Source organism: Mytilus californianus, unplaced genomic scaffold, assembly GCF_021869535.1.
Source record: "Mytilus californianus isolate M0D057914Y unplaced genomic scaffold, xbMytCali1.0.p SCAF_4, whole genome shotgun sequence".
Classification (NCBI taxonomy): Eukaryota; Metazoa; Mollusca; class Bivalvia; order Mytilida; family Mytilidae; genus Mytilus; species Mytilus californianus.
The window spans coordinates 92,212,204-92,226,122 of NW_026262690.1; the positions used below are offsets into that span (position 1 = coordinate 92,212,204).

A 13,919-nucleotide genomic window follows, 5' to 3' on the forward strand; every position below is an offset into this window, starting at 1 on the left:
TGATTCTTCAATTATCCTTTTGAAATTTATAAAGCCATAAGCTTGAACAAAACAAATGTCCAGATAAAATGGTTTATTTGTAATCAGACTCCTTTAGAGTAATGTTAAACAATACTTGTAGTTAGATTTCATTGCAGTAATAATCTATTATCTAAGGGAGATATTTTTTTTACTTTCAGGTACTGTAGACATGACCAGTGGTCAAGTGCTCAGGTTTGGTTTGATTATTGGGAAGTGTTTGATCTTGGTGAGATCAATTTTCTATCAGTATATGTGCTAGCAAGAAAGATTGAGATCATGTTGATGTCTCTTAGTATCAGTAAAATTACAAAACCAAAGTTTCTATGGAAACAATTAGAGACAGCTGCTTCAGAGGTATATGTTATACAATGTGAATTTCTGTCAGTTGATAAGATGTAGAAATATTACTCACATCCTACATTCACTTATCTGTTAATGTTTAAATGCTCAGTTAACCCTGATTTATACAAAAACATACTTTTACTATAGGTTTGTGCACATATTTGTCAAAGATATTGTCTGATTTAAACATGAAATTAGTGCATTTTTTTTATTAGAATTATATAGATTTACCACAGGTAGGCCTAAAATTTCACATTTTACAACTTGCTCCACTCTGGGTAAACCGTCTTATAAAAATATGGCCAATCCATGGAAAATATGTAATAAACTTTTGGACTGTCATGAATTATGTCTTAATTGGTTTAAGGATTTATTTCATTTGAATCAGAGATAGCACAGGGTTTCCATTTAACTATACAATACTCAAACTTGTAAGGATTTGCAATAATGTTTTTCATAAGCATTTTTTCACACATAAAAAAAAACTAAAAAAAACTATTAACTCTTGCTTCAAAGACTCATGGTAAGGGCTGTTCCATAATTGAATGCAAAGGGGGATGCTGGGTCACAAGACACAAGGTGATTATTTGAGAAAGATAGCCTGAGCTTGTTATAGGAAATAATAAATCCAAATTCAAAGCATGGCACAGTAAAATAAAAAGCGTCTTGCAACCCCCAAGTACATTTATTTCTTGAACAGCCCTTAAAATTATTAAAGGCAATTGTCAATCGTGAAAAGGCAGTGGAGTTATCAAAAATTGGCATGAATATATCTAGTTTTATTTCAATTGAGTATAGTATATATTTTGAATATGCCTTTTCATTTATTTTTAGGATCTCAAGAAAATGTCAGGAGCAATAAAGAAGGTAGTCACACTTAAACCAAGATACCATCATTTAAATGCTTACCTGCTAGCACTGAAGCAAAAATATTGTTGGTCAGAATTAACAACCATTAGGGCATTAAAACTGGCAAAAAAGCAAGGAAATAAACTGGAAAGTGGGTGGATAAAACACAACCGACATCACTGGTTTGGAAGGAGAGCACAAATCAGGGGAGATAACCATGCTGCTGCTGAATGGTACAAATTGTTCAGTAGCTCATACCAGCAAGGATTTTGTACATGGCCACTAGTTGCTAATTAGAGATATGAAAATGTTGAGCATTTGTGACTTTATCTTGATGAACTTCTTATGTATGGATGCAGTTTCTTACAGCATTGATTGAAAATAGTTGTTTACTGTTGTATATTGCTTTTTGTTTGGTCTGTGACCGAGGTCAGCGCATAGGAATCTCTAATCGCCATCTTCCACTGTCTTTATCATTGTCATACTTCTCTTATGCAACTTCTCGGAAGCTTCTCAATAGAAATGGTTCAGTGTTAAACAGTATCTTCAACTCAATATTTCCTCCTGGATATATTTGCAAATGGATTTTAAACCGACAGCAATCAATCAATCAATTAATGAAAATTCTGATTCATTTATGTTTGGGGTTCCTCCATACAATGACAATTGCACAATATGGATGAGGCATGCATATTATATCTATCTCTTCTAGAATGTCTTAATAGAACCATCTTTTTCTACAGGAAGTGAACTATAGCACTATCTAAAATATTTCTACCAAAAAATAAATGTCGACATTCTTTTTTTAGAATAATTCATATTAAATTTAATTATTTTACAAAGATAATATGCAGGAAAATCTGTCTTAGGTGAATTGAACAAAATTATATCTATAGAAATTGAAATCAATTTTGGGAAAGATTTTTTCAATCAAACCTGCTAAGTTACTATTGAAATTATCTCCCCCTACATGGAAAACATATATTCAAATAAAATTGAGAATGGAAAGTTACTTCTCCTTGCCAAATCATTTCAGATAAATATATAATTCTGTGTATTCTGAGAAATAACCCAACTTTATTATGAATAAGATATGATGGGTAAAGTGATTGTATATCCAAGATAATGTTCATCTCAATATAAATTGCATATCTGAAAAAAACACATGTTACTTTCAAATAAAATGAAAAATGTGAAATTCCCAAGATTGCAGAGGCCATAGTTGCCCAGTTATATAGTGTCTGTCTAGCTTAAATGAAAAGCCTTGATTAGTAGCACATGTTTTCCATCTAACTTTATAAAATACTCTTGTAGAATATTTTAAGGTCTTTGTTAAAACATTGCAATCATTTCTGAATTTATGATATAGCTGATGTTCAAAAATCTTGGTTGCTATTGCTTTTTTAGGAATGTAATGAACCTCTCTTTGAATGTGGACAGATATGACATGTAACAAGATAAAAATATTGTGATATAATGTGATAGTGTTTTATACTAAATTTTGATGTTTTTGAATTTATTTAAATGAAACATATTTTCAAATTCACCTGTCTTAAACGGGACCAATGTTATTGAATATTTATTATGTTAACTTATGTGAACTGATTGAAAAAAAGATTATGTGTCCAGACTTAGTTTACAAGCCTCTGACAATGCTCTGTTCTGATTATAATTTATGTGAACCTAAAACCATGTATAAGTTCCAGCGTAAAATAATAGAATTTCTGCTTCCAAATTTTTGAAGGTGTAAATCATAACAACAAAATCTTAGTATCCAAAAAAACTCTTAAATCAGAAAGTAGTATGGAGTGTTGTCAGATCCTTATAAGCAAAGTGTGGACTCAGGATCTGTATTTCGAGCAGATTGAATTTAAGATGGAGTTTATCACCTGTATGAGAGTGTCTTTTCATTTACAGCCAAGGTTGAATCACATAGATTTTTGAAAAATCTTTTAAAAAGTGCATTTAGGCCAGACCAAATATTACATGTTATCTGTAATTTTCTCACATCAATTTTGGACAGGTTAAACTTGCAATGAAATAAATTTCTGCAAATCTACATGTTTTCAACTTTTTTTGTAATTTTGATTGAAAAATTTCTTATTTTACGAATATTTCAGTTTTAAATTTTGACCAATGTCTGTAATAGATATGAAACCTTTAATTTCAGCAGAATAGATATTAATATTAGAAAGCATATTCAAATATTAAGGAAATTAAAAACAAATGGGTTTGTTCTTACATATTTATTACTGAAATGTGAGCACTAAATTTTTAATGAGTAAAAGTGTGAATAGTATGAATGGAATAAAAATCAATATTAATTTTGTTATTGAATTCAGTTTTCTATTATTGGCTAAGTTTTTTTCAAAAGTGAAGATATTTCTTGTGTATTATCAAGATAAATTAATATGAACAAAGAGTTTTGGAGCATACACCCATGAGACAGCAACCCAATGACAAAAATAACCAAAAGATATCCAGAGGTTAGCATTCAGTCTTCAACAATAAAAAATTGTCAAGTTCCTAACACCCCAAGATGAAAAAGTTGTGAATGTATTTAATAGAGTCTTTCAAAGGAATTGATACAATATTCTAGAGCTTGCTTTCCCTATCATAATTTCCTTGATAGAGGATAGTTGCTTACAGCTAACAAGGAAGCTGTTGGACCATGGGTTTCTAGTGGTGAGGTTGAGATCCACTTTTCAAAAGTTTTATGTATGATTTTGTTGATCGTTATGGAATATCTGTGTTACAGATGACCATGGATATGTTCCAATTGTCGTAGCCACAATCCTATCCTCTTTTCCTCAGTTGCGATATCCCAGAATTAAACTTTCCTTAGATTTCATTCTTGCCATAAGTAGCACACTGGTTGCCACATGTGTAGCAGGATCTTAAATTGAGAATGGAAATGGAGAATATGTCAAAGAGACAACAACCCGACCAAAGAACAGAAAATAGCCGAAGGCCACCAATGGGTCTTCAACACAGCAAGAAAATCTCACACCTGGAGGCGGGCTTCAGCTGGCACCTAAACAAAAATATGTACTAGTTCAGTGAAAATATAGGGTAGAAAAATATAAGCATGCAATTAATTAAGTACTTCCAACGAATTTTTGATACTCCAAAAGTAATTAATTCCACTTAATCTGCTTACTGGACCATCTTAGGTCACCACCAATTTATTGTTGGATTCATGTTGCTCAGTTTTTTGTCGAGCCTGCGAAAGCTCGACATAGGGATAGTGATCCGGCGGCGGCGGCGGCGTTAGCTAACTTCTTAAAAGCTTTATATTTTAGAAGGTGGAAGACCCGGATGCTTCATACTTTGTATATGGATGCCTCATGTTACGAAGTTTCCCTCAGTCACATGTCCAATGTCCTTGACCTCATTTTCATGGTTCAGTGACTACTTGAAAAAAAAGTTCAGATTTTTTGTAATGTTAAATTCTCTCTTATTATAAGTAATAGGATAACTATATTTGGTATGTGCGTACCTTGCAAGGTCCTCATGCCTGTCAGACAGTTTTCACTTGACCTCGACCTCATTTCATGGATCAGTGAACAAGGTTAAGTTTTGGTGGTCAAGTCCATATCTCAGATATTATAAGCAATAGGTCTAGTATATTCGGTGTATGGAAGGACTGTAAGGTGTACATGTCCAACTGGCAGGTGTCATCTGACCGTGACCTCATTTTCATGGTTCAGTGGTTATAGTTAAGTTTTTGTGTTTTGGTCCGTTTTTCTTATACTGTATGCAATAGGTCTACTATATTTGGTGTATGGAATGATTGTAAGGTGTACATGTCTAGCTGACAGGTGTCATCTGACCTTGACCTCATTTTCATGGTTCAGTGGTTATAGTTAAGTTTTTGTGTTTTGGTCCGTTTTTCTTATACTTTATGCAATAGGTCTACTACATTTGGTGTATGGAATGATTGTAAGGTGTACATGTCTAGCTGGCAGGTGTGATCTGACCTTGACCTCATTTTCATGGTTCAGTGGTTATAGTTAAGTTTTTGAGTTTTGGTCTTTTTTCTTATACTATATGCAATAAGTCAACTATATTTGGTGTATGGAAATATTCTATGATGTACATGTCAGTCTCACAGGTTTTATTTGACCTTGACCTCATTTTCACGGTTCATTGCTCAGTGTTAAGTTTATGTGTTTCAGTCTGTTTTTCTTAAACTATAAGCAATAGGTCAGCTATATTTGTTGTATGGAAGGATTGTAAGCTGTTCATGTCTGCCTAGCATGGTTCATCTGACCTTGACCTCATTTTCACGATTCATTGGTCAATGTTTAGTTTTCTTGGTTAAGTCTGTTTCTTAGAAACTATAAGCAATAGGTCAGCTATATTTAGTGTATTGAATGATTGTAAGGTGTACATGTATTTCTCGTTTGATTTATATGACCTTAACTTCATTTTCTTGGATCATGTTAAGTTTATGTAATAGTTGTAGTAAAGCTTTCATTTAGGACTATCAACATAACATCAATGGTTAGTAAAGAAGGCGAGACATTTCAGCGTGTGCACTCTTGTTTTATTTCTATGAAGTGTATTGTAGACTGTTATTTGTGTCTTCCTTGTTTTTTGTCTCACCTGTGACAATAGTCTATTAAAGTATGCAAGACATAGGGATTAATTACTATCTGGCAGCGGGGTAAACTATTTGTATAAAGCTTTATATTTCAGAAGGTTAAAGACCTGGAGGCTTCATACCTTGTATGCAGATACCATATGTTACGAAGTTTCCATCTGTCATATATCAATTGTCCTTGACCTCATTTTCATGGTTCTGTGATCAAGGTTGAAGTTACATGATAAGGTTCTTTCTTGTGAAATGGAATGATTGTAAGGTGTACATGTCGATCTAGTTGATATCATCTGACCTTGACCTCATTTTCATGGTTCATTGATCAATGTTAAGTTTTTGTGTATTGGTCTGTTTTTAAATTATTATAGCAATAGATCAGCTTTATTTGGTGTATGGAATAATTGTCAGGTGTGCATGTCTGTCTGGCAGGTATCATCTGACCTTGACCTCGTTTTCATTGTTCATTGGTCAATGTTAAATTTTTGTGTTTTTAGTTGTTTTTCAATTACAATAAGCATTAGGTCACCTATATTTGGTGTATAGAATAATTGCAAGGTGTACATGTCTGTCTGACAGGATTAATCTGAACTTGACCTCATTGTCATGGATCTTTAAAAATGTTCAGTGTATGAGATACTTGTAGTAAAACCTTTATCTTTAAGACTTTTAACATAAAATCAATGGTCAGTAAAGCAGGCAAGACATTTCAGCCTGTGCACTCTTGTTTTTTTTTTTTTATCATAGTATTGTAGGTTTTTCTCTTCACCTTATGATTTTAAGCTCACCTGGCCCTCAGGGCCAATATGAGCTTTTGCATTCACTTTATGTCTGTCCTACGTCATCTGTAAACTTTTTATGTATTTTTTTTTGCTCTGAAACTGCTCAATGCTGAAACTGCCCAATGGAATGAAACCAAAGATTGCCTGCTTCATCTGTCTATAAAGTTTGTGATTTTCACCAAGGTTGATGAACCAACATAGACGCTATGTCTAAAAATAGATCATAGTAGTCAAACTACAGTTTTTGCTAAAGGAGCAACCATTTAACTTCAAGGGGGGGGTTATGGTTTTTTGTCTGAGTCAGAAACTTTTTTTCATGCAAAGGGTGATCAATTTTATTAAGTTTTTCAATGCTATCAATCAAACTATTTTTTTCAATATTTATCACTATAAGGTATGTGGAAAATCTGGATTCAAAATATTTTTTTTTGTCATCTGCTGGACCAAAATATTTTTTTTCATCAAATTGGGGATCAGAATATTTTTTTGGTAAAAAACCAAAACCCCCCCTTGAAGTTAAATGGTCGTTCCCTAATATCTCTAAAACTTCAGCAATAAGGTAAAAATGGTCAGCACAACAAATTCCAAAATTTGAAAAATCTGTCCACCTGTTAGGGAGTGATTGCCTCTGAAAAATTGATTTTTAACCATTTTGGGATTTCCTTCAATGCCATTGTTTCAAAAACAATCTGAGCTTGGTTAAACGTGTATATTACAAAAATGATCACCATGACAGGATGTATCAACCATGAAAATTGGAGAAATATCTAACTACTTTTTTTGCAGTCATCCGCCACGATATAGTCAATTGTGCTGAAAGTGGCGCTTAACACCAACAATCAATCAAGTTTGCCTTCACTGGTAGCACATTAATAATTCGGCTCAGCATGTCATTCTTGTACAAAGAATGCTTTATATTCACATTGTATTACCATGTTCTTGTCCTGAATATGCTTTTAAACTTGCCACTGGACATTAAACATTCATCCATCCATTATCCCCCCTTTTTTGCAAGAATAAAAATAATCCATGGTATGATACACTTGGAGGAAAATAAGAAAACTTGACAGAGGCAAATAATGAAACAACAGCTGTATTAATACTTGTATTGAAAAAGCAAACACCCTACACAAGGATTTGTATAGTGAGATCTCTATACAAATCCTTGCCCTACATGTTACAATTATAAAAACAATCAAGTAGAAGAAAATAAAATGATATAAATAAAAAAGAGAGTAAAAAAAATTTTGCTCCCAGAAATATATTTTTTTAATTGTCCCCTTTTGGTGTACTTAGAATCTACTTAATCTTTGAAATATTTCCCCCAAAAATAATCTACGGATTTTCCAGTCATGACTTGTTTTGTTTTGTATATTATAATCAATGTTAAATTCGTGTTTGAAAGTCCTCAGAATTGTGTTTTATTAAACGTTTTAGTGATTGGAACTTTTAAAAGCTCACCCGCAAAATTTTCACGAGCGGAAGAATTACAAGATACCTTTTTCATGCGTTAAGGTAGAATATTTATTTATTTACAGTCACCATTATCAATCAGAAGCAATGCTTATCTTCCAAGTAAATAAGTGAAGCAGTTGTCATGGGATATTTGTGGTGTTAACTTCTTGTTGACTACTTGTTCAGACACGCATGCATTCATATTTCAATGCAAAAAAATATTCCTAATGTTTTCATAAATGTCAAATAATTTTATCCAACTCGACTGGACTGTAAAACTTGCTTTTAAAACAAATTATTTATGCAAAAGTCTACACTTGTTCTCTTGTTTGGGTGTAGGCTGTATAGCTATTGCAAAAACGGCCTAAAATTATTTGCCTACCTACCGACTAGTTTTTTTGAGGAAACTAGAGTATAATGTTTTTGTGTCCACTAACCTGGTCATTTGGTTGTCTTTTTAATTGTGGAAACGGGTGCTTTGTGAATTGATAGTTGCATCAAATTTAAAAAAAAAAAAAACCAACTTTTATTTACATATTTACGTTATTTGCAGAAATTTTCTTTTCCCAAGAACAATAGGTCTATCTGGTATTATATCGACAAAACATGTCTATGAATTTTGGAATCTTCATGGACTTCAATCTTCTTTATTATTGAAAATAAGTGGACCCTCACTTTTAGAAAAGTTGTTCCAAATTTTAATGAATTTTCCCCTTTTTAAGTTGAAAAAGCAAAATTTTTCTTTTTTCTTTATTACTACAGCAAAATAACCCCTTGCCTTAGGGACAGGCCCTTGTTTAAGGGATGTCCCTCATTTGGGGGGTTGTTCCCAACCTGTAGATGTGTTTTGGTTAATTATAGAAAATGAAAGGATATGGAGTAAATGTACATGGGACAAAATCTCACACAACACATAGAAAACATAGAAAATTATCAATGAACAGGGCTTTTATTCCTGTTCTTCATCTTGACAGTTGATATAGGGTATTCAACAATGAACGAATCATTCATACCCTATAACAAGGTCAAGATGGCCCCTAGCATCGACTTAAGTGGTACTATTGATATAAATAATCCACAGTTCATCTTCTTGCTCCCCACCCGCCTCAGAGTGCCAACTTGTCAGATGCTTGTGTACGGCGGTTCTCCAGTCGAAAGCACTAGGGATGCAAGAAAAGTGCAGTAATTTTGAAAGACATCGATCACCGCTAAAATATGCCTTGAAGTTACACATGTCGGGAGCGGTCAATGAATTACATAATTTATAATTATGTTTTTTGAATGCTGTCTTATTGAAGAACATGTATATCCCACAACACCCTGTACCTCAAATCCATCAAATGCCTAAAAATCTAAATAAATATAGTCAAAACGAGGTGAAATTGATAATGAACTGTTATTTAGGGATACATGTGTGTTCTTATGAATATGTATTTAACAGGTTGGGGACAACCCACCAAATGGGGAACTATCCCCCAAATGAGTAACAATCTCTTATTATGAGTAATCATTTGATATAATGCTAAAAACAAAATTTTCTTAACTGGGTCTTTTTACTTAAAACGGCACAAATTTATAGAAAATGGAACAACTTTTTTTAAAAATGAATATTTTTATTTTGGGTTTTTAGAAAGTTAGAAGCCTTTGAAAAGACCATAACACAATGATGTAAACTGTAGGTCACCCTATGGCATTGAACAATGATCAAAACACATACTGTATAGTAAGCTATGAAAGGCGCTGACATTTCAAAGCGATTACAGTAAATAGAAGTCTTTGTTGCGAAAAATATTAATACACCTGCTGATTATTGATCAGCTTTCCATAATACTTTTAACCACTTTGTTTCCTAAACATGCTAAAGGTATGCAGCTTCGACGTTACATGTATGCATTTCAACTTGCAGAAATTTGATAAGAAATGGTAATTCATACCCAGATTTTTACCTTTATTTTATTTAAAAGCAAATCTCTATTCTTGGTTTTATAGATTAAGCTATAAAGGCTATGATACATGTCTATGTTTGTTGTTCAATCATGGTGCTTTGCATCCAGTATTTTGGGGATTAATATCAGTTTTTTATTTACATATAAAAATAAGAAGATGTGGTATGATTGCCAATGAGACAACTATCCACCCAAGTTCAAATGAAGTGGATGTAAGCAATTGTAGGCAACCGTACCGCCTTCAACTATGAGGTATTTTTTTAGCCATGGTGTCTGTTTATTTTTATTAGACATGAGTTTGAATTTCCCTTTGGTATCTTTCGCCCCTCTTCTACTGATCACTTGCAAATTTTTCTGAGAATTATCCCTTAATGATGATTTTAATGATTTTGTCTGTTACCTTTATAATTATCATAAACAGAATAGAAATGATGAAACTATGAACAGTTAACATGATCAGTAGTTTTAAGATCTACAAAAATTTTAATATGAATGAAAACAACAATTGACTCCTTATAGGAGATATTGTTCATGTACTTTGGTGATGTTTTTTTTTAACAATTGCCTATTATCTTGAAAAATTTACTAGATAGACAAAATTGAAAACAGCATAATTGATCAGCAATTACAAAATTTACCAAAATATTAATAGATTGAAATAATCAACTGACCCCTTATAGAAGTTATTGCCCTTATAAACAATTCTTTACCATTTTGATGGTTTTGTCTGATACTGGTAGAATTATAATAGATATTTATACTGAAACTGTAAACAGCAACAGTGATTTGCAATATCAGATCTGAAATATGACAATTGATTGGTCTACTCCTTGTAGGAGTTGTGACAACTCAATAATATTTTTTGACTAATTTTATTTTTTTTGCCAATTATCTTTAACAGTACTAGTTATAAACCAAAATGATAAATAGTTTTAAAATAATCGACAGTACATGATCTACACAAGTGTGTATATGACTTATGGCAAGATACACCAATAAGCTGCATGCTTGTAATTTTGATTGGCTGTTCATTTGAGTTATTCCCCTTTAATGATGAATTACATTGGTGGTACCGTTTTAGTATACTCACCTTAGAGCCACCTAGAGTGTTTTGAGGTTGTGGGTTTGACCCAAGGATTGCGCAAAGGGATAGGCTGCTTATCTAATAGGCATTTAGGATTAAGAGCAAAGTCATGTCAGATGTGAGTCAAAATAAAGTGTCCTGTAGGTTAACTATAACTACATGTATGTACTTGTAAATTAGCACATTAAAAATCATGTTCAGTCTGTAAGTGTAGTTGAAAGCAGGGTTGATATTCATATCACATTAACATGTTCTCATCTATGAACCTGATGTATACTATAGTACAACTACATAATTACATATAGCAAAAAATCCAGAAATATTAAACCTCAATCATTTTAGTTGTTGAAATGTTTGAAAATGTTTAGAAATGATCAAATATATCAGTCTTTTCATTTTATCAATTTAGGAGGTGAAAAGGTTCAAAGTTTTTGTTCTCTTCGTCTTTCATTTCATTAGTTTTTGTTTTGCTTTATTTAAAAGGCACTTACAGTAAGTTAATTTGGTAATTTATTTTCTTTCAAACTTTTCTTTAAAATCAACCATTTTCAAAATGTCCAATTCGAGCAATTGTTAGTTTAAAAGGAGACACAAAAAAGACTTTATACATTTTAAAAATGTTGTTATTTATGAAATTAAAAGGTTAAGCCCTATCATAAATATGCCTTTCAGTAGTGTGACTAATGAACCGTAAAATGACTGTTAACTTTCAATGAAATAAATAAATAAGATATTGATGAAAGAGATAATGAATACTAAAGGATGGAAAGCTGTAGATATGTGGTAGACAGTAACATGTTAGAAGCTGTTTTTCAATGTCAGTTTTTGTAACTTATATAAAAAGATGTGATATCTGAAGAAAAAAAATTAAGGTAATTAAATTTTAATCCGATAAAAAAAGTAAAAACAGTTTGCTTTTGGGAAAACATGAAATTAACATCTTTATTTCAAATTTAATTATGAACATAACATACCGGTAGATATTTTGTTTAGTTGTGAAACCAATGAACTGTGAAATCATTGTTTACTTTCAATACTGAAAACAATCAAATATTTATTAAAGAGAGAGTGAATACCAAAGGATGGATAGCTGTAGAGCTGTGGGAGATAGAAACATGTTAGAAGCTGTTTGTTTTGTAGTGTCAATATCCTTGTAACTAATAAAAAAAGACCTGAAAACATGAAAAAATAAGGGTTATTATTTCTTTTATCAGATGAAAAATGTGACAACTGTTTGCTTTTTAGGAAATATAATAAAATATTAATAAAAAAAGACCTGAAAACATGAAAAAATAAGGGTTATTATTTTTTTTATCAGATGAAAAAAGTGACAACTGTTTGCTTTTGGGAAAAATAATAAAATATTAAATGTCTTTATTTCTAGTAAATGAAATTAGAATATTAAACTTAACTAAGTATACAGCTCAGTGTTGTGACTAATAAACCATGAAATGATAGTTTACTTTAAATAAGAAAATAAATAAGAAATTGATTAAAGAGATAATAAATACCTATGGATGGATAGTAGTTGAATTGTTGTAAACAGTAACATGTTAGAAGTTGATTTTGTATGTCTGTGTTATTCTATAAGTAGCCATTAAAGTTATATATACTGTTTAAATTTTATAATTATCATCTTATTATTATATATTTTTTTCAAGTTTTACAAAAGAGGAGTAAAAATAACTCTAAAAGTACATCAGAATTTAATAACACTATTTAATTCTTTTTTAAAGAAACTAAGACCTGAAAACAGACTATTATTGAAAAAAAAAAGGTTTAAAAGGTTAAATTATTAAGCATCCTGGTTCTAATTACTGGTTTGAAGTTTTTATATGAATCTGTTAGCATGGATCTCAATTAAGCACAGGAACTACATAAAAAAAAGTGATTAGCATTTAATGTTAGCTGTAATAACAGGAGGTTATACATGTATTATCCAGAGACTCTGGAAGGTGCCAAATTTTCCCAAAGGACCTGCCAGAAATAAATGCTCTGTGTTAATTACTTTTGTTTATTATTTTCATAATTATTTGGCCAGTCAAGGATTTTATTATATACATGTACACTGTGACTACCGGTCATGTGTTAACCTGCTCCGACATCTTATGAATATCCTATTGTATTTGTGCAGGAAATTTACACTTTAACTTTTTAAGGATAAAAGTATGTATTGATGAAAAATTCTTAAATTCATAGTTAACAAGGTGTAAATTTTTATAACTATGTGGTAAGAACGAAAGGTGTGCCTGGATCTCTGCCAAACAGTTACTGGTATTGGAAAGACAAATTTGCATTTCTGTATTCAGGTACACAAATCTCTTCCTATGTCCAAATATTTAGAATGACTTTGGAATAACTGAACTAAAACTAATAATTTGAATCCTTTCTCTAATTTAAAAGGCATGATTACCCTAGAATTTAAATGTTTCTTTATCTTTAATTTCACTTGCTTTTTGATTAATCCCGTTTGATTTTCCTAGCAGGTATTTTATTGGTGATATTCAATAATCGTGTTCGAACCTGCTTTCGTTTAGAAATTATGTCCATTTATAGGTAAATGGTATTTACACCTTGTCAATGACCGTATTGAATGATTTTAAAGTGAATATATCTAAACTACTGGATGTAAAAACATTTGTCAAACGTAAGTAAACGGGATGAAAGAGTTTGATGAATGTTTAATATGTCAAATATTTTACCAGTATGAAATAATCCTGTCCTGTTATGACTGAATTTTATTTATTGTTTACATTGATATTTTTATATATATTGAATTATATTTGTCACACAATTATTTAGTAACGTTTGTCTACCTGTTAAATGCACTTGTTTGAAAA

At 31.5% G+C, this 13,919-nt stretch overlaps 2 protein-coding genes across 11 annotated transcripts in view; both read left to right on the plus strand.

Moving 5' to 3' along the window:
- LOC127737143 (adenylate cyclase type 10-like) overlaps nucleotides 1–3,536 on the plus strand; it is a 52,353-nt gene extending 48,817 nt beyond the window's left edge. Inside the window, exons 31-32 of the mRNA XM_052247675.1 lie at nucleotides 180–375; nucleotides 1,198–3,536. Coding sequence (XP_052103635.1) covers nucleotides 180–375; nucleotides 1,198–1,509 — 508 coding nt within the window. The 3' untranslated portion in view covers nucleotides 1,510–3,536. The remainder of the gene's footprint in view (nucleotides 1–179; nucleotides 376–1,197) is intronic.
- Nucleotides 3,537–8,039: 4,503 nt separating this feature from the next.
- The window catches only part of LOC127738901 (nesprin-1-like), a 244,990-nt gene continuing 239,110 nt past the window's right edge, over nucleotides 8,040–13,919 (plus strand). For 9 of the 10 annotated variants that reach the window (XM_052250384.1, XM_052250389.1, XM_052250388.1 and 6 more), the window contains exon 1: nucleotides 13,594–13,726. The gene's annotated coding sequence lies outside the window, so the exon portion shown is untranslated. Of the gene's footprint in view, nucleotides 8,110–13,593; nucleotides 13,727–13,919 lie in introns of those variants that run through there. The other variant, XM_052250385.1, reaches the window with a different exon arrangement.